At 39.8% G+C, this 24,819-nt stretch overlaps 3 protein-coding genes across 3 annotated transcripts; all 3 read left to right on the plus strand.

Annotated features, from left to right (window-relative positions):
- Positions 1–18: 18 nt before the first annotated feature.
- On the plus strand, positions 19–10,732 carry lin7c (lin-7 homolog C (C. elegans)). The gene is made up of 5 exons (XM_084575015.1): positions 19–220; positions 1,538–1,656; positions 1,753–1,824; positions 1,961–2,170; positions 5,910–10,732. The coding sequence occupies exons 1-5, from the start codon at positions 181–183 to the stop codon at positions 6,075–6,077; spliced, it is 609 nt and encodes a 202-aa protein (XP_084431141.1). The 5' UTR covers positions 19–180; the 3' UTR covers positions 6,078–10,732.
- Positions 10,733–13,988: 3,256 nt separating this feature from the next.
- On the plus strand, positions 13,989–16,394 carry LOC311510043 (large ribosomal subunit protein P2-like). Its single transcript, XM_084574971.1, has 5 exons — positions 13,989–14,056; positions 14,893–15,016; positions 15,135–15,183; positions 15,768–15,863; positions 16,279–16,394. Exons 2-5 carry the CDS (start codon positions 14,894–14,896, stop codon positions 16,353–16,355), a joined length of 345 nt encoding a protein of 114 aa, XP_084431097.1. The 5' UTR covers positions 13,989–14,056; position 14,893; the 3' UTR covers positions 16,356–16,394.
- Positions 16,395–20,310: 3,916 nt separating this feature from the next.
- On the plus strand, positions 20,311–21,868 carry LOC311486001 (large ribosomal subunit protein P2-like; the record flags this gene model as incomplete). Its single annotated transcript, XM_084541743.1, has 4 exons — positions 20,311–20,433; positions 20,520–20,568; positions 21,286–21,381; positions 21,775–21,868. 4 exons carry the CDS (start codon positions 20,311–20,313, stop codon positions 21,849–21,851), a joined length of 345 nt encoding a protein of 114 aa, XP_084397869.1. The 3' UTR covers positions 21,852–21,868.
- Positions 21,869–24,819: the final 2,951 nt, after the last annotated feature.

Consider the following 24,819-nt stretch of genomic DNA (forward strand, 5'->3'; position numbering starts at 1 on the left):
CGACTTTACGAGCAGCACCTGAACGCATCGTGACACTGGCAGCTAGCCTAGCCGGCGGCTAACTTTGCTAATCTGATTTATCGTCTGAGTTAAGCGCCCGTAACGTTAGCCAGGATTACCAAATTTAGTTATCCACATCTTTCATTTAACGCAATATCTACTTAACATCAAATACGACAGATGATGGCGTCACTCGGGGAGCCCGTGCGACTGGAAAGAGGTGAAGTTAATTAGCTAGCTAGCTAGAAATATTTGTTGTGATACGAGGTAGACGTTAAGCTAGCTTAGCTAGCGTTAGCCGAATACAGATGGTGGTGGTTTTTATCTGCATGCTTTGTTGTTTAGTCGGATAACACTGTGTTAATAGTGTCTTGTGAATAACTAATGTTTAACTGTGTGTATGTTATTCTCAAAATAATAAAAAGTAATAATAGTCTCCACGGCTACATTATTTTGCTATGTGTACTAGCTAACTAGCTAACGTTAATGACAACAAACTGTGCTCGGCTAAATAACTGGTTTATTCGGCGTCTTTTACCATCAAAACGTGGACTTATAGTTACAGTAGCATCGTAATTATTTAAAGTAGGGTGTAAATATTCATTTTAGAGACTTTATTTTAACCTTAGTATCTCTTTAAACAACACTAGCTACTGTTGTGTCTGCTAGTACACTGTGGTTAGAAGGTAAACCCAGATTTTAACCGTAATGTCAAAAATAAAGTTGAATAAACGTATCATAGAGAGGTTGGGGTTGTCTGTTCTGTTGTTGTTGGATGTATTGAAATATTGGAAGAAGCAAATTATGTCAGTTTATTTATAAATGACATTGAAGAACAAGAAAAGTGCTGAACAGAGTAGTCAAGGCTAATAACAATAAATAAAACATTTAAAGACATTAAAACAGCACTAAAACAACGACAATAAAGAGGAAGAGGCAATAAATAATAAATAAAAGTGCTAGATTTGAACACAATTAACAATAAAAAAAAAAAAAAAAAAAGCAGCTCTCAAACCGACTCTGAGGTCAAATAATTAAAAATTAGTTTTGAGTTTTTAAAACAGGCAGCGTCTCGGGGGCTGCAAGAGAAAGCACGATCTCCTCTGTGCTTCAGCCTCGTTCTCGGGACCACCAGAAGACAGTGGCCAGCAGACCTGAGTGACCTTAACGGGACACGTGGTTGTAGGAGATCACTGCGAGAGTACCAGTTCACTCAGGCAGACAGTTTCAGCAGGATAATACACTTTAAATGCACAATTATACACAGAATACACTAACAAAACAGTGTGTGTTTGGGTCACATCACATCTACTTATTTATAAAATAGGAAGTAACAATCCCTCTAATTTTTTCTTAACAAAGAGGTTAGTCTATCTAATTATCAGAACAAATGTAGTGCGAGAAAACCTCAGTATAAACACAATTATTTCTTGCTTCTTGTTCAGTAAAGAGATGATACGTGCATAGGCGTCATTGCTTATACCTCCTTTTGCAAATATCCTAAACCTTGATTGTGTGCCTATGTTCTTGTTGACAGATATCAACCGTGCTATTGAGCTGCTCGATAAACTCCAGAGGACAGGGGAAGTGCCTCCCCAGAAGCTGCAGGCGCTACAGAGGGTCTTACAGAGTGAATTCTGCAACGCCGTCAGAGAAGTGAGACACGTCGTCCTTGCCGTTAAAGCTCTTAGCATCTGAGATTTGCTCGCTTTTCTGCCCTGATGTTAAACTCCGATCACGATTATTTTTCAGGTTTACGAACACGTGTATGAAACGGTGGACATCAACAGCACTCCTGAGGTCAGAGCCAATGCCACGGCTAAGGTAAATCCACGTCACTTACCATCTCATGCACAACAAGAATTCGTTTTTTTCTTCTTGGACTCCTCACGTTGTGTGTAGAGGTCAGTAAATACGGTGTATCTGCAAAGCCTAAGCAATAACATGTGCTTACTCGTAGGCTACAGTGGCAGCTTTTGCAGCAAGCGAGGGACACTCACATCCGCGTGTCGTGGAACTGCCCAAGACAGAAGAAGGCCTGGGTTTTAATATTATGGGCGGAAAGGAGCAAAACTCCCCTATTTACATCTCGCGTATCATCCCGGGAGGCATCGCCGACCGACACGGAGGCCTGAAAAGAGGCGACCAGCTTCTTTCTGTCAACGGGGTGGTATGTTCAATTCACTGACTCATTACTTACTTCAGGATGGGAAATTTGAAGCTTTGGAATTACTATAATAATCAAAACAACAATAAAACAACCCCGGCTCCAAACATACAGACATAGTAAAATGATAAATCCTTTAATTGTTAAATCACATTAGTTTTTGTTTCTTAAATTTGAAAAAGAAAAACTGTTACATGGCATGTTCAAACGTTTGGACACTCTTCTACTTGTAAAGTCCTTTATTAACAGGTTAATGTATTATATTACTCTTTATTGACGCCAGCAACCAGGACAACGTTATAAAAACATATCAGGGCGTTTCCAGCTTGCAGCGTCCACTGACGTGTACCTAAACATATGCGATGCTGCATCTGGACACGGCGTTGTGAATTACATTCACAGGATCCTTTGGGTTGAGGCGAGGGGCCTCTGTGGATCATCCCACAGATGCTTGATCAGTTTGGGATCTAGTGAATTTGGAGGCCAGGTCAACACCTTGTGCTGTTCTTCATGTTTTTTGTTTTTTTTTAGTTGTTCCTAAAGTGTTTTTGTGTGTGTGTCTGTGCTGGGGATGGCTGCTGCTATCAAGGAGTGTCATTGCTATGGGGTGGGGGTGTCTGGTCTGGTCTAGGTGGGTGCTACATGTCTAAGTAACGTCCACTGAATTGTCAAAACTTGGTCAACGTTATTTACTTCTCCTGTCAGTGGTTATAATGTTGTGGCTGATCATTATAAAAGTAGTTTGCAAGCCAAAAAAAGTGTGGGCACCCCTGTCCTATGGGATATCAATAACAGCACTACATTTGGAGTTATGTAGCTACAGACAAAGGTGTTCGACAGCTGAGGTCTTGTAGCCTCTGTAATATGAAGCCATCAGTTTTCCTCCCATTAGAGGAAATGGAGAAGAGTTGTATGCAGCAGACTGGCAAATACTCATTTCCTTCAGAATAAAATTGATTTACTGCACACAGCAAGTGTCTGGTGAAGAGGCCCATCAGATCCGCTTGGATCATTGCCTTGACTGAAACTTGGCTTGGAGAGGCCGTCCCAGATACTGTGGTTAGTCTTGGCACTGCCTCCATCATAAGGGCTGACAGGGCTGGTGACAGGTGGTGAGAGGGTGCTGTTAGGTCTGCATTGACATCAAGGACAGGTGGTGTAACAACATCAAAAGCCAATGACAAAGTCACCAGACGAGGAGGTGCCGATGATCCAAAACGGAACTCAGGATCCAACACAAACTTATTTGAGGAAGGCAAAGTGAAGATTTTGAAATGGAAGTCTGTGTGTAGATCTTAAATAAACCGTCTTTTAGCGAAGGGATAAAAACGTTTCTGAACTTGAAATGACCCGCTAGGAAAAGTGGGTGAACGTCATAAATGAAGAATAAGGGGAGAAAAGCTTCAGTTTTTTAAATCTCCCAGCTGGTGACAGGATGTGTGACATTCTCCCAAAGGCCAGGTCACTAAGTAAAGGCTTTTCCCAAACTTGCACATGCAAAAGCTGCAAACACTCTGCTTTTAATGTTTGTTTTCTGCCGGGGTTGTAGTCATTGTTCCCATTGCAAAACCAGCTAAATGTGTGATTTGCCCAGGGACAGCCAATCTTGTACATATAACTGAATAAAAAATAAAAAAATAAAGTTTTGTAAAATCAGCGTCATTACCCACCAGGTGATAAAGTTAGGATATAAACGAGAAGGGCACATTAACAATTTAAAACCTCTTGTTCGCTATTTCTTTGCTTCAAATCAGGTCAATTCTCTTATATAGGCCGTTAATACTAATTGCCCTTACACACTTTACGACATATAACACAGTCAGTCCTCAGAGCAGGGATTCAGATATGAAAAAAATATTGTTTTTACGAGGAAACGGAAGAAACCGCAGTAACAGCAGGAAAGATGGACAGATACGCAAATAAAGTGTATAGAATAGATATATACAGTCAGTTTGTGTCCACCCTATTCACATAGGATTAGTTTTACCTGGGGACACCATGTGATTTAGAAATGACCCCTCTATTCACACGGGATAAGTAAACTCTGTGTTTTACTCAAATTAACTGCATGGTTATGATGTGTCTGCTTCTTCCCACTTCATTTTATTCCTCTATACGTTTTGACAGGGTTAGTTACTTTGCAAATTTAAATCAGCGCCACCTTTACTGCTCTGATGAACACATTAAGGCACCACTGAACAAAATCTAAAACATCAAAACGTGCTGCTCATCCTGCACGATTTTGTTTGTCTGACGGTTTTGAGGTTTGTTTTTGTGAATGGGTCTGCATGCTACGCAGCGACATCTCGACCTTGCACCCTAGCATCTGTCCAAACTTTGATTTATAGCATATACAAATACAAATTACAGACGTGGAAGATTCGCACGGGATTAAGTTCACGGAAAATTATTAAAAAATGGCTAGAGGTCCCTAGATAAAACTTATCCTGTCTCTCTAAAGTTCACCTCTGCATCCTAAACACAGAGATGAAGTATGAGAGCAACTAAGAGATGAAGTACAACCATCTACTTTTCATTTTAGGATGGACGAGTCTCAGGAAATCGGACATTAGTGAAATCATTTCATAGTCTTGTTGGTTCACTATAAAAGCCAGTTCACGGTTCCTGTGACTTTATATGCAAACACAGACTCTGTTTCTTTTAATATTACAATATTTCGAGTCTCCACCAGTCTTCTACGTAGATGTGTTGTTACTGTATTGTTGTAAAAACACAGATTAACACTCAGGACTCCCAGTGATATTTCTGAAAGGATGACTTTTAGCCTCAGGGTCTTGGCAGCAAACTATTCCATGCTTACAGATTATGTTGTAGCACTTATTGTTGCTGAAGAATGTCGAGCAATCTCTCTCTATCTTGTACTCTTTTAACGATCGACTACAAACATGTAGATGAAGTTGTACATTTTAGGCTACATGCAGACCCTCGCAGGCTTAGACAGGCGGCGAAATTTTAAATATCGTGCACACTTGGAGACACGTTAATGAGCCTAATGACCGTTTGCCAGTTAGCAGACCTTCAGCGGCTCTCTCGCACACAGGGCTGTTGTTCTGCAGAGGAAAGTTACCCGACGCGACCGACGCACCGTGGGTGGTTCCATAGGTTTATCGGCGATTTACCATTAAACGTAACAGCGTGTAACGCGCTAGCACGCAACCGCGGATGTAAACAATGGACGGTCGGTTTTCAAAGTCTCAGAGAAAACTGGCTGTGGAAGTGTTTTTGAGGGGAAATGGGTTCAGCGCATTTATTAGGCCTGAAGAAACACACACACACACACACACACACACACACACACACACACGCTGTGGGTTTTGGTGAGAAACCGTGAATATAAAACGTACATGTACGGCTTCAAAAACAACTCCACGGGGCATCTGTAAAACTCTTCCACATTAACGCTGTGACTGCTGCTTGGGTAGTTTAAAAATTCCAAGACCAGCCAAAAACAATCATCCAATTGACTTTGTTTATTGTTCAGTTTTGTTCTCTCATTAAAACATCTAAATTACAGGTTGCTCTGTGGCAAGTTAAACCAGACCTCCAGAGTTTATGCTGCAGCTCGGTCGAGTCCAGTACTTATAAAATACTGAGGTCATTGTTTATTCCAGCGTTACTACATACTTACCTCGTTGTTTTGCTCCTAATAATTGGCCACGGTGAACGTGCTGCTGTGTCTCTTTCTGATGAAATCTTACACGTACGTCCTTTGTTTTTTTAGAGCGTTGAAGGCGAGCACCACGAGAAAGCTGTGGAACTCCTCAAAGCTGCTCAGGGCACGGTGAAGCTGGTTGTAAGGTACACCCCCAAGGTCCTGGAGGAAATGGAGTCACGCTTTGAGAAAATGAGGTCAGCGAAGCGCCGGCAACAGAACAACTACCCCCAGTAGGATTTTTCCGAGTTGATGCCCAGCTCCCCTGTCTCTCCTCCTCTAGCCCTCCGGCCATCTGTTCTGGTCTCTTTCTTATCTCCCTGCCCAAAAAAAAAAAAAGAAAAAAGAAAAAGAAACACAACAAACATGCCCAAGTTTAGTTTTAGTTCCTAGCCACACTTACTGTGTAACGTGCTTCAACACTTTTCTGTAGCATTTTTTGATATTCACCATCGTTACTGTAGACACTACGACTCTAGATGAACACTAGAACGATCATGATTGTCAGCGTGCGTCACACCGTGTGCATTATTTTGACGATTTGAATGCAACTTTGAGTACTTTAGACACAAACTATACAACTTCTTCGACTGGAAACTAAGGTAGTGTTTTTAATTCTTTTCTCACAGCCACTACCAAGTGCCTCAGGGCAAACACGTTTATCTTATGTACTGTTTCCTTTTGTCTTTTTAACAGTTTGAAATCAAGTACTGGCGATTAAATGCTTGTGGCAGGAATTACTACATGCTTTTCATCTGTTCGTCCTCACATTTGGTTTTGATATTAATACGTAGTAAGGATATGTAAAGTCCTTTTTTTAATTGTTCAAACTTTTTATTACGACTCCACAGACACGTCCGGGATAGGGTTAGTTTTGTGGGAGTCGGCTCAGTTTACATTAAAAAAAAGATGAGCTGTACGTTTGATAACGGGGCGACACCACAGAAATGCCACTTCTGATCTACAGTGATGGATTATCATTAAGGTTTTTCTCCAGGCCTGCCGTCTTTTAAGTTTTCTAGCGTCACGCCGCGCTATAAAAAGCTCACCAGCTACTGTAAGTGATGTAATGGGGTCTCAGCAGCTCATGAACTAAATTTGCTGCCACCGCGGAGACTCTTATTTTTACTTTTATCAAAATAATAAACCATCGCAAGTGTAAACTCTGGAGTCAGCGCGACGTGAGATGAAACCCTGCGATTAATTTGTCTTGACACAAATCAGGAATGTGCTCCCCTCCTTTTTTCTTTTGCCAGATTCGGTACTCGATGAGAAGTCGGTTACCTAACATTTGTCTTTGATCTCTGCTAAAAAAAAACTAAAAAAAAAAAACCTGCTTGTTGGTATTGTTTGCCACGTTGCATGAAAGTAAAATTAGACGTTTGTAATATCAGTCTGATCATGTCAAACAATCTGTTCACGATAATGCCTGATGTGACTTTTCATCACTCTTTCAACGAATGAAACCGCAGATATTACACATAACTGTATGTGGCTTCTACACGTCCATCAAGACTCTCCGACAACATTCGGTGTATAATGCTGTAAATCTGTTTGCACTGGTTTAACACTCATTGTGTTTTTAACATTTTGTGACTCTGTCTTGCAGAACAAAAGCTTAAATGAAACGTTTATTTGGATTGTTTTTTTTTTCTTTTTATCATCCTGGAAATCAGTCACATCTTTTTAGGGATTGGGTCCAAGACAAAACACGACATAGGTGCGAGGATATATTTAAAAAAAACTATACAGGACATTTATGTAATTTACAGCAATAATTTTTAAAAGAAAAATGTCACAGATTTGTTCCCTGTCTCGACACTTTTGTCATTTTTCTTTTATCATCGCTGACTGATGTCTTTGCACCTTTTAAAGTTTTCAGCACATGTGCACTCTGTATGTAATATACTCATATATAGATATATAAACTGCACATCCTTTTACAAATAAGAATGATAAAGACAAACGTTTTATTACTAATTACTGCCAAACAAGTTTGTTCTGAAAGGCTAAGACGGCGTGGTCTCAGTAATCTCCTCTACACTGTATACATAGTCTCCTACATTTACATAAACAGCACCTACACGTGATGAATATTTTATAGAGCCGAAGTATTTGCATGTTTAGCTTTCATATTGATATGAGAAAACGTCTCAACTTGTGGATTATTAATCTTAAATAAACCTTTTTCCTGAATGAGAAGCTACATGTCAATCAAACGAGCCGGCACAGCGGCATTTTCTGTCAAGGAATGCATTATTTGATATAAAAGAAAGGTGAGAATTTAGAGGCTTTTCCTGCTCTAAATTCATTGTTAAATGCCTCCCTCATCCTTGAGTCTCCCAAAAAAAAGGGGGAACATCAGGATTTATTTGCTAAGGTTTATTGTTTTCATGGTAAATGTAATATTAGCAGGCTTTAGCTGACTAAGCCGTACTACGTCCCAGTCTTGAGGATCAATGCATAGTTTGTGACTAGTTTAACTGATGTAGGAATGAGATGGTGGATAAAGTGAAACGCTTCAGCCTCTCTTTCTACGTTTGTTCCCTGATCTCGAACCGTTCTGCAGAGGTGAATTAATCGAGCGGTGGTTGTGAGTTTTTGTCGTAATAAGCAGATATCCAGTTTTTTGGTGTGACATAACGCCTGCTTACGTAGTCGCACAGTTTTTTTTTTTGTGATCAAAGCATTTGAAACTAGGTCGTTGCTTTTGTGATGTAGTTGCCTCTCTGCTTTCTCTTTTCTTCATTTTATCCAACATCTCTTACCATTCAGTAAGAGCCTCCTAAGATCAGTTACCCCTGCAAACTGTAGGTAATTGGAATTAAAAAAACAAAAAAAAGCACTTGTGAGCTTTCAGTGATCCTATGTATGGGGATTCTCTCTTTATTTAGACCATTTGTTCTTTAAAAAAAAAGGTTAAATGCGCTGAAATGCATCGCCATGTGCTAAACAGCATCGGTCAGCAAAGACGGGATAATAATCACTTGATAACTTGAACTAAAAATGAAGTTTGCAAAAGTAAAATCTGGAGCTTTTGTCTGTTCCAGTCCAATTCTAGTCAACATTTCAACCTTGAATGTCAGATTATCTTCACTCAAGTCATTTTTATCAAGATGCTTTAAATATTGCAAAAACAATAATAAATAAATAAAAAAATGACGGTAAGGGAAGTGCACATATCCCAGTTGTATTTAGTGGATGTGCTCACTGTAACACATTATGAAGAACAAAGCTGAACTGTGGGACAAAGGATAAAAAAATAAAAACGCACCTACACTACTGTAAATGCAAATCCTTTATCTATGCAAAGTCATTTAAAAACTTAATCGGTGCAAACGGTTCTAAGGTCATGAACCGGAGCTGGAGAGGGCCACACCTTGCCTCTCACGAAATAATAATACAAAAAAAAAAAAAACTCGATCTGCTCTGATTGGTCAGCTCGAGTGGCTTGAGCAGGCAGGCTCCGCCCATTTACATTGGAGCCAAAGGCCTCAGTGCTGCTGGTGCATGAAAATTAGCATACGCCTTCTGGTTCAGGATGAGTCATCGACATTTTTTCAATCATTTTCCAGGAAAGGAACCTTTAAAATACTGTTAAGAATACTAACAAAGAACTAGTGTTTTTTTTCTTTTTATTATCAATGTTATCTAATGTACTGGTGTATTTATAGGTGACTGCAAGGCGTCACATAAAAACCCAGAATTTGATTTCATGGGGACTTTAATGCTGTGTGAACAAACATCTGGCGTGTTCTCTCAGACACAATGGCGATAAAACATTTATAAAGAGCCTAAACGTGATATTAACCTTGCTGTTTAATTAATAAAAGTCAGGATCCTCGTAGGAGAGCAGGCAGCAACATTTTGTTTTACATCTCCTTATTAATGGGCAGTATATAACAGACTATAATGTAGTGTTTATTGTGAACCATCAGCGGTAAATCCTCCCATTGGAACCTGCCATTATCATATCCTTACAACTACATTATAGTGTGTTATATAAATATATATTTTTAAAAATGTTTGTACACTGCTAAACATTTTGAAATGCTAAAAATAGGGATTTAAAGTTACTGAATAGGCTCGTGTAAAGGTGTAGGGGTTGAGTGTATTTTAGGTTTGAGGCAGAAAATTTAGCAGAAGAGTCTGGGTGTACATAAAGAAGTCTTAATATAATGTATAGTTTTTTTCCCCTTAACTGTTTTATTCAACATTAGCTAGCTTTAGGTTCACTCCACACACACACACACACACACACACACACACACTTCTGCTTACATACATGTATAGCAAATCAGGAAGAAGATGCAATGAGACTTCGTATTGCACAGTCACTCTCCACTGAATGTCACCGACCATCGTCTAACTTTAGTTGCAACCGTTTTTGTGAAGTACCCGTCAACTTTCTACCTGTTTTCCTTGTCTATATATTGGAATGGTCAATAGAGTATTTTTTTATAATGGTTTTCTTTTGATATTTTTCTCAATTTTTATAAGTGAATTTCCTAAAAAACCAATACAATACCAGGAACAATCGGTACTTCCATGTTGACTGTGCCAGGGCCACGTCGGCGCAGGCCCCTCTGAAGGGCGGCGCTGATTAACCGACGGCGCTGGTTTCTTTAGCCGGGGGTCCGCGCTGATCTTCCTTTTCTCTCTAGGACCGAGACCAAACTAGCGGCATTTGTGAAAATTTTGATAATGTTTTGAAGATGTTTTAGTCTGTGCTTATTTAATATTAATGCCTGTAGACCGTGTTGTGTTCATTTGTGTTCTCTGGTTTGTTGTTACCTGATTTACTGTGTTACACGATCTGGAATGTAAAATGTTGTGACGTAGAACATAACAATAGTTGGACTGGAAGCTCAATAAACCGTGCTTGCATTTAAGATTTTTCTGACGTCTTTCTTGTGCTTCTTTACATAGAGCAGCCATAACATTATGACCGTCAATGTGGGTGGGTGATGCTATGTTCCGTTATGTTATCATGTTGAATGACGAGGTAGGACGCACATGCAGGACACAAGCTGGGGCAGGAGCAGGAAATAAAATTACTTTAATGAAGGCTTACGGACTGTGGAACAAAAAGCACTGCAGGTGAGGATGTTACTTAGACATGTAGCACCCACCTAGACCAGACCAGGCACCCCCACCCCATAGCAATGACACTCCTTGATGGCAGCAGCCATCCCCAGCAGGATGCAGCCTGACACAGACACACACACAAAAACACTTTAGGAACAACTAAAAAAAAAAAAAACATGAAGAACAGGACAAGGTGTTGACCTGGCCTCCAAATTCACTAGATCCCAAACTGATCAAGTATCTGTGGGATGATCCACAGAGGCCCCTCCCCTCAAAGGCCCCCCCACTAACAACACCCTCAGAAGACCCATTTCCATGAAGACATGACGAAAGGAAAGGCAGGACTATATAAGCACACATTGACAAAGAGGTGACAAGACACGGGTGAAACTAATGAGAGCAGAGCACACAAGGAGAAACCATTAAAACAATCAAAGACGGAAAACACAGGAAGTAAAGCAAGACAAGAAACACTAAGGACTTTACAAAATAAAATCAGGAAACACAAAGCAGCCAAACAGGATTACAGCAAAGTTGTCCTCAAAGTTTGATGTGTTAGAGGGATGGGAAAAAAAAATAAATATGGGAAAATGCCAGGACCGCTGTTTCCCAGAAGAACATCACATCATAATGAGATCATCAATGACTTTCTGTTCAGAGATTTGTGGTTTTAATTTTGTGGCTGATCACAGTGAAAGAGTAGTGAGACGACACATGTGATCCCGTCTTTATCTGGTCCTTATAAGCGTGTCTCTTTTCATTTGTTACGAGTTTTGCTCCATGTTTCAAAAGGCATATTTACACTACACAATAGACCGCCCTCTCCATCACTCCCATGACACACACACACACGAGAGGAAAACTCAGCACACTAAACAACACAGTGTAAAACTTTCACTTTCAAAGACTGCTGAAGGACTGAACTTACACACACGAGTAAAACTTGTTTCTCCCACGTGTCCTTAAAGCGTTAACATTAATTAGATGTAGTTTAAAAAGTGAATGCATCCGCTGCGTACTGTAGATGTCTGAGAGGCTCACTGTAACAGGAGCTCAGCGGTAGATTGCGGCTGTTTGCTTGGAACCAAGCGGCGCACGTGACAACGATTCATTAGAGCCGGTTTTTCACACTCCAGCTTGAGACCAGAGCACAGCTGCTGGTTTCTCATGGTGTTGACGCCATCCATTGCAGACTCTCATGTGTGGATGCTTCACTTTGTCTTTTTCTGGCAACCTAAATCAATCACACTCAGGAGCAGACACAGCAGCGGCAGCAGCAGCAGGGGCCGAGGAAGAAGCAGGAGGCCAAACTGGACCTGGAGCCAAGTCTGCAGTAGCAGCAGTCAAAAAAGAAAAGGAGAAAAAAAAGTGATTTGTGTTAAAATTTGAATGGCTGGAGAAGGAGGACATGGATACAGTTTGGTGTGAGTCAGCAGTCTGAAGATCAGAGGATGTTAGTGTTAAGGAGAGGTGAGGGAGTAAATGTCAGAAATTGCAAGAGAGTGCAAAAATGCAAATGACAGAAATAAGAAAACAAAACAAAATGCAATTTATTAAAAGGTACAAAAAATATTTACAGGTGCTGGAAACCAACCAAAGTAAACTTAACAATGTTGAAGTTGTGCAGTTTGAATATACTATTGACAATATGAATATGAACCTGAATACTTGTCAGTATTGCATGAGTATTGCTCTTGAGAAAAACAAGAATAACACGATAAAAGACCAGGTGTCTTATGTTAGATTTATTAATGAATTATAAACAAGTTACATACACATTAAATAAACTTTTGTTTTATTGATTATGGCCCCAGCCTTCTGTAAAACAGCGTTAGTTAAGCATTAAATTAATGTTTACAACAGCTTTATTGTCCAAAACAACTGTAATCACATCTTATTTGAAGGGCATTGTATATATACATTATATTTTATATTATATTTTTGACATAAGTAATTTTGTCAAAGTGATAAAAAAATAATTAAAAGTTTCCAGTGAGGTGGGTACAATACTACGGTGGCCTGGAGGTGCAAATCAACATTACAAAACATAAAACACTTTTACAAATTCTGAAACAAATTTACATTTCAGAAAACAAAACTACAAGTCTTAAAACAAAATTACATTTCAGAAAACAAATTTACATTTTAGAAAACAAAATTACATCTCAGAAAACACATTTACAAGTTGCAAAACAAAATTACAATTCAGAAAACAAATTTACAAGATGCAAAACAAATTTACATTTCAGAAAACAAAATACAAGTTGTAAAACAAAATTACATTTCAGAAAAAAAAATTACAAGTTGTAAAACAAAATTACATTTCAGAAAACAAATTTACAAATTGCAAAACAAATTTACATTTCAGAAAACAAAATGACAAATAACATAACACTTTTACAAAGACCAACCCCGGGGTTGGTACATTCCCTTTCCGGTTGATGTTGGCCTTTTTGAAAATTTGTTTCTGCAGTTTGTCAAAGTGTTTGGTGTCTTGTAAATTTGTTTTCTGAAATGTAAATTTGTTTCAGATATTGTAAAAGTGTTTTGGTCTTTGTAAAAGTGTTATGTTATTTGTCATTTTGTTTTCTGAAATGTAAATTTGTTTTGCAATTTGTAAATTTGTTTTCTGAAATGTAATTTTGTTTTACAACTTGTAATTTTTTTTTCTGAAATGTAATTTTGTTTTACAACTTGTATTTTGTTTTCTGAAATGTAAATTTGTTTTGCATCTTGTAAATTTGTTTTCTGAATTGTAATTTTGTTTTGCAACTTGTAAATGTGTTTTCTGAGATGTAATTTTGTTTTCTAAAATGTAAATTTGTTTTCTGAAATGTAATTTTGTTTTAAGACTTGTAGTTTTGTTTTCTGAAATGTAAATTTGTTTCAGAATTTGTAAAAGTGTTTTATGTTTTGTAATGTTGATTTGCACCTCCAGGCCACCGTAGTACAAGGTGCCAGGACAAGCTGCAAACACCCTCCGACACTGCAGGCCTCCACTCGGCCTTGATTCGCTTTTGCTCCTCACGAAGAAGAAGAGAGGCTTCTTCCGCTTTCATCCGGTGACGTAACTTCCTTTCTGTCCGTGCTAACCTCGAAGTGAACACGCGTTCGCCCGTCTAGCTCAAGTGAGTGTCTTTTTTATAACGTTAATAATCCAGTAGTCAATGTAAAACTAACTGTAACACACATGGGAATAAATTAACTTCCAACTCTGTCAAATTAAAGCCCGTAAATGGCGGCATGTTGGCGATATTTAGTCATTTTGACTGTTAGGTTGGCAGCGGCTAAGCTAGCTGATGCTAGCGGGAGCAAAGAACCCGCCGCCACATGGGTGTTAAACTGAGGATGTATTTCTTCCCGTTGTCACATTTTAAACAATTTTTTTTTAGTGTTAATGAAACTAAATTTGTTTAGATAATATAAATGCGCGGAAAGATGTTGTAGTAGTAGTTCTTTAAGTAGACGATGGGTCTTCTATCCTGCTGAACCGACCAGAACATTACTCTTTGTAGATTAATAATAATCTACCAATAGACTATTCATAATCTAATGTTTAACATCAGGTCTTACAAATGTATGATTTTAATGCGAAAGCTTGTAACGGTAATAAAATATAAATGTTCTAAACAGGGAAACGCTATGGAAGATTTTACTATTTCCACTATTTAATTATTATAAACATTGAACAGCCACAACATGCAAATCTTTAATATACTTATTTGTATTCGCTAGTACATGACATTAGTACAAAACAGTTTTTTTCTGAGGAGGCAGTAAGTGCAAAAAATGTTTAAAGGATGTGTTTTTTAATGAAAGTAAATAAGTGGTTTATAAATATTTGGCAAATATTCTTAATTTTGCAGCCATTTTGTTAACGTTTCATGCAGTTGAAGACCCTACAGTCATGTTTCTGTTGAACTGTATCCATATAACCATCACACGCGCATCATTGTTGTTTTAGGATGCGTTACGTTGCTGCATACCTGCTCGCTTCCCTGGGAGGCAATGACAACCCAGCGTCCAAGGACATCAAGAAGATCCTGGAGAGCGTTGGAATCGAGGCCGATGACACACGCATGGAGAAGGTAAAGAGCCGTCTGCTCACGCTCGTCGCCCTTCAACGCCTGTATCATCACCTGTTGCTGTTTTACCTGCCATCGATCACTGGCATTGAGGTGTACTCACAATTTGATCCCTCCACAGGTCGTCTCTGAGCTCAAGGGCAAGAATGTGAATGAGGTGATTGCCACAGGTGAGTTTGCCCCTCCTCTGTCAAACACTGAAATACACATGAAATCCCTTGACCAGGATCTGTCCCTTTAATGGCCTTAAATGAAAGTGATGTTGGTTTAAGGGACTACAAATAATTCCCACAAAAATAGAGTATGGACTCGTAAATAATGTTAAATCCTCTTTCAGGCTGAACATAAATCACTTTTTTCCTTCTATGAATTGTTTTTTATTCCCTTTTTTTTCTTACAGTCCTAGTGAACAATATTTGCTTAACTATTAAGATGTACGGATGTCATTTAGAGTATCGAAAACAACCTACTACCTGAGGAACTAAGAAACTTGAAAACGTCTTAAAACACATGTTCAGTTTTGGTTTTAAAGTGAGACATCTGCAAATGTATCTGATCTTACCGAGTGCATTTAATTTAGCTGTAACAGATTAATTAAACACGAGCTCAGTAAACCCTTTAATCAGATTATTAAAACACAACTAAACTGTCGGCTCATGTTTGATAGTAACATACTGCTTTTGACCTCTGTCTTGTTTCTGACTGCTGAGTGTTATCAGTTGTGCTTCATATCTGCCAACTCGTGTCTCCTCAGGTTACGGTAAGCTGGCCAGCGTGCCCGCAGGTGGTGCCGTGGCTGTTGCCAGCTCTGCGGCTGGTGGCTCAGGCGGAGCCGCAGCTCCTGCTGCAGGTGAGCATTGCAGCTTAGCACCTTGTTTGTCAGCATCGGTGACACTTGGCATACGGTGCCTTTGCCATCACCTTGTGTGTTTATGTGATTACACGAGGCCAAATATGTTTTTTTATTGAATTAAAGGTTACATAATTTAAGTGTCGGATAACAAACATGGCAGGTACACGTCATGTAGATAGAATTTATGCGAATGTGGTTATTTTGGAAAATTGTCATAGTTTGGACCTTTGTTAGGAAAAAGCAGGTCATATTAATAGAGTAAAAGTTAGGTTTAGGGTTATCCTAATAACTGGTACATTTTTAATAAAAGTGATTTCATGATTTGTCCTGTGCCCTCCTTAGCAGATCTGTTAGAAATGTTGATTAACACGATGAGCGTTGATACTGATCTGATGTGCTTTTTGTTTCACAGCTGAGGAGAAGAAGGAAGAGAAGAAAGAGGAGTCTGAGGAGTCCGATGACGACATGGGATTCGGCCTGTTCGACTAAACTTCTTCGAACAATGAATAAAGTTTATAAAAAAAACTAGATCATTCTTGTTTTATTACAAAATGTTGTCTTTAAACTGTTTTTTTTAGGGGGGGTTGAGTAGTACAGGAAAAAAAAAATCCAGAGACTCAGATTGTAACTGAGCCTGCTGCTCAGTAGATGGCGCTGTTTAACCTTCAACCATACAGAGTAAACAACGAAGACACTAGAACAAGATCCTTCACTTTGGGGCACTGCTGTTGTTGAGTGTTTTAAATTATACATGAGGACAGACACGGATCCCTCCACTAGACACTGGTCATGAAAACACCTGCATTATTTAACCGTCACAGGTAAAAACCGGTGACCTGTTGGCAGCTGCACGCAGTCATTTCTGTGTCAGTGAACATCATTGAATTAGATTAGATTATACTTTAAACACTGAATAAAATAATAGAACTTGGTTAATAACGCACAGCATTGACATCAGCGTCATTTGAGGGAGATCTTTCTCTGGGTTTCACGCCTCTTCGGACACATGAGATGCTGTTTGTCTGTGCATCCTGTTGCTATGACAACTGAAAGTATTTTTAAGCATCTCAAACGTGCAGCTTTGAACATAGATGCCATTTATTCAAGGTAAACGAGGTTATTTTAAGATAATTAAAAAGCTTATATGTTTTACAGTATTATTAAAGAATGTTCTCTGTTTTTAAAATTCAATTATAATTCTGAAGAGAACACGCATCGTTACTAAAGAGGTTTTAAGTGTTGCTACCTGTACCAGTGATGGTTTTATTCAGGTCAACGCATGCGCAATGCACACGTTCACTGGGTTCATGGGTCAACAGACTGAACGTCCGGCTTCTGCTGCCATGGTGACCCCCTTTTTAACCACCTCTCTGACCTCTCTTAACTTGAGGAGACATGCGCACACGTTGCTCCTGTTGCCACGGCAACCCCAGACTCCTCCTGAGCTCTTCTGCTGCTGGCCGCCGGGCCTGGCTGGTAGCGGCGGGCGGTGCTTGGTTACCTGGCGCCGCTCGGTTACCTGTCAACTCTCTTCGAACTTTTAGTACGTTTAAACACCAGCTAGCTAAGTTATCCTTAAAAGGCACGTTTAGCTTCGAAGCTAACTATTTGTTCTGCTAACATCTCGAACATCCTCGACCTCCTCGGAAGACCCGCCACAGAGAAATAGTTAAGTGCGCATGCGTAGCTTGGCACTGTGTAAATCTGGAGAACCAGTTTTGGAGTTTTATGATTTTCTGGGATTTGTTAACTCTTTCTTTTATTATTATTATTATTTTCATGACAAAAACACTCCCTTAAATGTATTTTACTAAGCCCAGTCTTAGTGTTTCAGTGGTGGAGTGTGAAATACAATACAACAGGGGTGTCAAACACACAGCCCGGGGCCGGGGGCCAAAACCGGCCCACCAAATGGTCCAATCTGGCCCACGGGATGAATTCTGTAAAGTGCAAAAATTACATTGAAGATATTATCTGCAATTTTTCAATAAAAGTAACTGTTATTTCTAGGGTTTACACCGTTTTACTAAGAGTTGTGAACGTAACACAACACTAAGACCGAGAACTAAACAGAAATTGCACTTGTTATTCTTAAGAAATGTCCATCAGTTGCTCATTACATGTTTTGTAATAGTACAGTTCATTAAATGTAAACATTTTTATAACGTACTTGTTCTTCTTTGCACTAAAACAAAGGGAAACGTTTGGAGTTGTCATTATTTAAAGGTTAATACACTATTGTGTTACTGGTCCGGCCCCATTGAGATCAAACTGCGTTGTATCTGGCCCCTGAACTACAATGAGTTTGACGCCCCTGCAATACAAGATAGAGGGTAACTTCTCCAACTCAGACTCCAGACGGATGTGGCAAGGCATCCAGGCCATCACCGGGTACAAGCCCAGCAACCCCACACTCACAACCACGGACATCTCCTTCCTGAACAAGCTTAACGACTTTTACGCTTGCTTTGAGAGGGACAACGGAGAAACTGCCACCAAGACAACACTCCCTGCCAGACCACCAGCCCCTCACACTCTCCTTCACTGATGTCCACATGGGCACTGAGCCGGATCGACGCACGCAAGGCTGCTGGACCTTCACGGACATTTTCAACCTGTCTCCCGCCCAAGCAGCTGTGCCAACATGCTTTAAAGCAACTCACATTAAACGCACAAATCCATCTGTATAATATGTTTATAGTACTTCATTCAGTCATTGTGTATATCTTGCTCACTCACCTGTATATATGGTCTCACCTGTACATAGGTTTTGATCCGTAAATATTGTCCATATGCTGTAAAAACAACCCGTACCATACTGCTTATACACCACACTATTTATGCCACGATCACTTACTGCCTATTGCACTTATCTGGTTAGATGCTAAACTTTTATTGTTTTATTTCCTGGACTAAAATCACGTGATCTGTTTTTTTTTTTATGCCATGCTGTGATCCAAAGTCCTGATGTCTAAATAGATATATAGTAAAAGGGAACATTAACTTCAAATACCTAGAGTATTGTTCAATCATTACAGTTTTACCACGACTTCATGTGACAAGCGTGTGTTTTTTTTTTTTCCAACATCATATATCAATTAAACTTCATCTGTGTTTCAGAACCATGAGTTCCCAGGTGAGACAGAACTACCACCAGGACTGCGAGGCCGCCATCAACAGGCAGATCAACCTGGAGCTGTACGCCTCCTACGTCTACTTGTCCATGGTGAGAGTCCGTTAGGTGGACGGAGATAAAGGAACACAAAGTCAGCACAGTGAACGCAGATATGTGGATGATATTGAAAAGTGATTCTAATACTTTTTAAAACAGAGTGCAAAAAAGGAAGAAGAAATAATATTCCGTTGTTAAGCATATGAGGAAGTTTTAGATGTCAGATGGAGGTTGAAGTTCCTTTTAAGATTATGTACAGGACAGAGAAAGGTCTGTCTGCTTGCCCTGACAAACATGTGAGTCACTATTAAGTACAGCTTTCCTCTCTCACACATTTATATTTTATTTCTTTCTTTCTTTGGGTGTGATAATCTGGGGTATCATAAAATCCACACCGGGAGGGCATGAGGGCAAGGCCGGAATGATACAAAGTGCGTGGGTGTGCTTTGATGCAACCCTCAGGGCACGAGTAAAACGTTAAACCACAAACCCTCGTCGGGGTGACCAGGAATCTAGTGCCGTTGAACTCGTACCGCTCGTCAATAATCGTCGTCTTGACCTGCTTTGAATTACAGAAGCCTGACAGGGACGAGTGGGGCAGTGGCGTCGAGGCTGTCGAATGCGCCCTGCATCTTGAGAAGAGCGTGAACCGGTCGCTGCTGGACCTGCACAAGCTTTGCTCTGAACACAACGACCCACACGTGAGTATTAAACCCTGGTTCGATGGTCTCACAGAGAACTAAGACTAGCAATTCAGTATGAGGCGACACAAATCCCTAGTTTTCAAAATTAAAGCTTCGAGTCTTACAGTGAGAACATTAGGAAATTACAAAAATACACAGATCCGAGCATTAGCACTAGGTTTCAAAATCTTCAGATTTCCTCTTAGTGTGAAAAACACGTGTCAGACTCTGATGTGGCCAGTATGAGGTTTAAGCAGTGCAGTCGTCACAGGCAGGTTTTTTAAAATTTAATTGTATGTGTTTCAGCTCTCGTTTAATGACACTTTCTCTCCTTCAGTTGAGCGATTTCATCAAGACACAGGAGGAAGTAAGTGCAAAAATGTTTAAAGGATGTTTTTTAATTAAAGTAAATAAGTGATTTATAAATAATTGACAAATATTCATAATTTTGCAGCCATTTTGTTAATGCTTCATGCAGTTGTAGACACTACAGTCTTGTTTCTGGTGAACTGCATCCATATAACCACCGCATGCACATTATTATTGAAGATATGACAGGATATCTTACCTATCTTATTGTTGTTTTAGGATGCGTTACGTTGCTGCATACCTTCTCGCTGTCCTGGGAGGCAATGAAAGCCCAGAGTCCACGGACATCAAGAAGATCCTGGAGAGCGTTGGAATCGAGGCCGATGACACACGCCTGAAGATGGTAAAGAGCCGTCTACTCACGCTGGTCGTCCTTCAACGTCTGTGTCACCGGCATTGAGGTGTACTCACAATTTGATCCCTCCCCAGGTCATCTCTGAGCTCAAGGGCAAGGATGTGAATGAGGTGATGGCCACAGGTGAGTTTGCCCCCCCCTCCGTTAAAACATCCCCAGACGGTGGTGAACACTGAAATACACATGAAATCTCTTGACGAGGATCCATCTCTTTATTGGCCTTAAATGAAAGTGACGGTTGCCTGATTAAGTTATAATGTTGGTTTAGGGGACTACGAATAATTCCCACAGAAGCAGAGAGTATGGACTTGTAAATAATGTTGTCGCTAAAAAAGAGATGCAGTTTCTTTCCCATATTACATTTGTATTTTTTTCAGGTCCCAAAAACACATAAAGCTTTTATAAATTGTTTAAATAGTAATGCAAATAGTAATTTATTTAACTAGCAAATATTGATATATAGATCGTTTCAATCTTCATAGTATTGTAGATAGTGAGCAATATTTGTCAAACTATTAAGATGTATGGATGTCATTTAGAGTATCGAAACAACCTACTACCTGAGGAACTAAGAAACTTGAAAACATCTTAAAACACATGTTCAGTTTGGTTCTAAAGTGAGTCATCTTCAAATGTATCTGATCTTACCGAGTGCATTTAATTTAACAGTAACAGATTAATTAAACACGAGCTCGGTAAACCCTTTAATCAGATTATTAAAACACAACTAAACTGTCAGCTCATGTTTGATAGTAACATACTGCTTTTGACCTCTGTCTTGTTTCTGACTGCTGAGTGTTATCAGTTGTGCTTCATATCTCCCAACTCGTGTCTCCTCAGGTTACGGTAGGCTGGCCAGCGTGCCAGCAGGTGGTGCCGTGGCTGTTGCCAGCTCTGCGGCTGGTGGCTCAGGCGGAGCCGCAGCTCCTGCTGCAGGTGAGCATTGCAGCTTAGCACCTTGTTTGACAACTTGGCATACGGTGCCTTTACCTACACCTTGTGTGTTTATATGATCACATATAAACACATATAGAAAATAGAACTTTCATTGAATTCAAAAGTGCCAGATAACGAACATGGCAGGTACAAGTCATGTAGATAGAATTTATGCAAGAATGTATTTTGGAAAATCGTCTCATAGTTTGCACCTTTGTTAGGAAAATGCAGGTCACATTAATAGAGTACAGACTTGTGGAATCCTAATAACTGGTACATTTTTAATAAAGGTGATTTCATGATTTGTCCTGTGCCCTCCTTAGCAGATCTGTTAGAAATGTTGATTAACACGATGAGCGTCGATACTGATCTGTTGTGCTTTTTGTTTCACAGCTGAGGAGAAGAAGGAAGAGAAGGAAGAGGAGTCTGACGACTCTGATGGCAGCATAGGACTAAGCCTGTTCGACTAAACTTTTTCAAACGATGAATAAAGTTTATAAAAAAACTAAATTATTCTTGTTTTATTACATCAAACTTGTCTTTTTTTGGTCATGAGTAGTATAGTGTTGGAGCCATTATACATTTTGTATTTCTTGTTAATTTAAATCACCTTGTTCGTGTATTTGCGACACAGTGGCGAGGTGGTTAGCACTGATGCCTCACAGCGAGAAGGTCCCGGGTTCTAATCCATGGACTGACTGGTTCCTCTCTGTGTGGAGTTTGCATGTTCTCCCTGTGTCTGCGTGGGTTCTCTCCAGGTTCTCCAGCTTCCTCCCACCGTCCAGACATGCTGGTTAGGTTCATTGGTGATTCTAAATTGGCCGTAGGTGTGAGTGTGAATGGTTGTCTGTCTCTCTCTGTTAGCCCTGAAATAGACTGGAGACCCTTCACAGGAACAAGCGGTTACAGAAGATGAATGAACGATCCGAAAAGAGACTCAGAGTGTAACTGAGCTTGCTGCTCAGTAGATGCCGCCGTTTAACCTTCCACCATACTTAAACTACGAAGACACTAAATTGTTGTTGAGTGTTTTAAATTATACACGAGGACAGACACAGATCTCTTCACCAGACACTGGTCATGAAAACACCTGCATTATTTAACTGTCACAGGTAAAAACACTGACTTTCAAGTGCAGGTGACCTGTTGGCATGACTACAGCTGCATGTAATCATTTCTGCGTCAGTGAACATCATTGAATTAGATATTGTCTGAATAAAATAATAATAATAATAATAATAGAACTTGATTAATAACATACAGCATCGACATGAGCGTCATGTGAGCTCCTGAGGTTTTAAGTGTTGCTACCTGTACCAGTGATGGTTTTATTCAGGTCAACGCACACACAATGCACAAGTTGACTGGGTTCATGGGTCAACAGACTGAACGTCAATTATTTACCTATAGGAACACAGATAATAAATCTCACAGGCGACCGGCTTCTGCTGCTATGGTGACCCCCTTTTTAACCACCTCTCTTAACTTGAGGAGACCTGCGCACGGGTTGCTCCTGTTGCCACGGCAACCCCAGACTCCTGAGCTTTTTTCTGCCGAGTGCCACTTCCACTGTAGCTGAAGGTCACACCGCGTGTTAACACCGGTAAACAAATGTTAGTAGGAAACCGGTTCAATACTGATGACTGAACTTCTAGAATTGCACCATTTAACCCAGGAATCTAAGTTTATTATTTTGTTCAGCTAGCATAGCTTCAGTTGTCGTGCTGAGGCAAGTTGCTGGAGATGTTCTACCAGTCTGTCGTTGCCAGAACTCTGTACTTTGCTGTGGTTTGTTGGGGGAGCAGTACCTGTAAAAAGGACATAAGTAGGATCGACAAATTAATCTGATCTGATCTATTTTTATTTTATTTTAGTTTATTTAATCTCTCCATGTTATTCATGTTAACGCACATTATTGCACCTTATTAATCCTACATACGTAGCTTGTGATACGTCCGTCATCGGTCGCTCACTTCTCCATTTCACATTCTGAGGTTAATCACAAAACCACAAACTGTCACACAGTGAACCTGAGGCTTTGGGACATGTTCCTCAGTAAATGACAGAACAAGCGTACACTGTGAAATTTTATAAAGTCATCTAATGTGTCTCACTAAGACAATTAGTCATCTTCTGGCGCGTGACCACATGGCCGTTGCTTAATCTGGACAACTTTTTCTTATGTCATGATGGGAAAAAAAAGAAGAACCCAGAGCTGAGTCGTGTCTCGTGTTCAAAGCTGAGTCAGCAAATACCTGTGTGGTCCAGACACTGCCAGTCCTCACCTCCGGTTCATTAATAAATTGAATCTCCTTCTCACTTTGCCTAGAAAATAAATGAACTAGTTTAAGGGCACCACCAAGATTCAGCTTTTCAGTGATGTGTGGTCTATGAAGGGCACATAATATATGGAAAAACAAAACAAGACATGTACAGCTAATCTGAATTAAAGTACATGATTTTTTATAGTCTTTACTTAACTGGGTTTGTCCCACTGAGATCAAATATGTCTTTTACAAGGGAGACCTGGCCAAGAGTGACAGCAGCACAGTTTCAACGGGAAATAATACAAAATCCCAGAGCTGCATAACAAAGAAATGCTCAGTTGTGCACACAGATAAACGTCACTCAACAGATGTCACCATATTTTTAAACTCGTTCAGGGATACTAAGTTTGAGATTGTAGACTGTAGGTTGTTCCGTGCAGCAGGAAAGAAAACCTAAAAGCTGCCTTTCCCAATTCAGTTCGTGCCTCAGGAACCACAAATTGCAGTATATCCTTAGAGCGGAGTCTGTATTTTCCACATTTCAAGTTTACAAGAGAAGATAAATACGTAGGAGTCGTGTCAAGAATGGATTTGTAAATAAAAACAGCGACTAGGGCGGCGTGTAGCTACTCAAAGCAGGCCAGTTCACGTTTGAATATAAGACAAAATGGTGAGTAAGAGATCTACGGTTCATGATGAATCTGAGAGCGATTTGATTCATGCTATTCAGCAGACAGTGAGCAGAGGCACATCACCATAATCAATTACTCACAGGTGAAAAGGTAGACTCAGAAAAACAAGACTTGCTTCCGTAATAAAATCATCAGCTTTTTTGTGACACTTTGGACATGTGCCCTAGTGGTTCTCAACCTTTTTTGGGTCCTGGACCCCCTGCATATTTTTGATCGACCCTGAGGAACCCCCACCCGATCTGGGGGGATGGCGGTGTAATTTGATAGAAACAGCAGAAACTGCATTTTAAATTGCATTATGGCATTTATTCACTCTTTGAGGCAAACATGGGCTTTCAGTTGTGTCTCAGTCACTTTTGAATAAAATAATGCTATTTCTATAAATGTCACAGGATCTTTTTTAAAAGATATTTTATTTTTACGGACCCCTTGCAATTACATCTTTCTTTGTTTCTTTCTTTTACCTTTATTTAAACTCG

The sequence above is a fragment of the Chelon labrosus genome, assembly GCF_963514085.1.
Source record: "Chelon labrosus genome assembly, chromosome: 3".
Lineage (NCBI taxonomy): Eukaryota > Metazoa > Chordata > Actinopteri > Mugiliformes > Mugilidae > Chelon > Chelon labrosus.

Excerpts from the sequence above, each read along its gene's own strand:
- LOC311510043 (XM_084574971.1), top strand. The coding sequence starts at position 14,894 with ATGCGTTACGTTGCTGCATACCTGCTCGCTTCCCTGGGAGGCAATGAC. Across the intron at positions 15,017-15,134 it reads ATGACACACGCATGGAGAAG|GTCGTCTCTGAGCTCAAGGG; the intron begins GTAAAGAGCCGT and ends ATCCCTCCACAG. Across the intron at positions 15,184-15,767 it reads GAATGAGGTGATTGCCACAG|GTTACGGTAAGCTGGCCAGC; the intron begins GTGAGTTTGCCC and ends GTGTCTCCTCAG.
- lin7c (XM_084575015.1), top strand. The coding sequence starts at position 181 with ATGATGGCGTCACTCGGGGAGCCCGTGCGACTGGAAAGAG. Across the intron at positions 221-1,537 it reads GCCCGTGCGACTGGAAAGAG|ATATCAACCGTGCTATTGAG; the intron begins GTGAAGTTAATT and ends TCTTGTTGACAG. Across the intron at positions 1,657-1,752 it reads TCTGCAACGCCGTCAGAGAA|GTTTACGAACACGTGTATGA; the intron begins GTGAGACACGTC and ends ATTATTTTTCAG.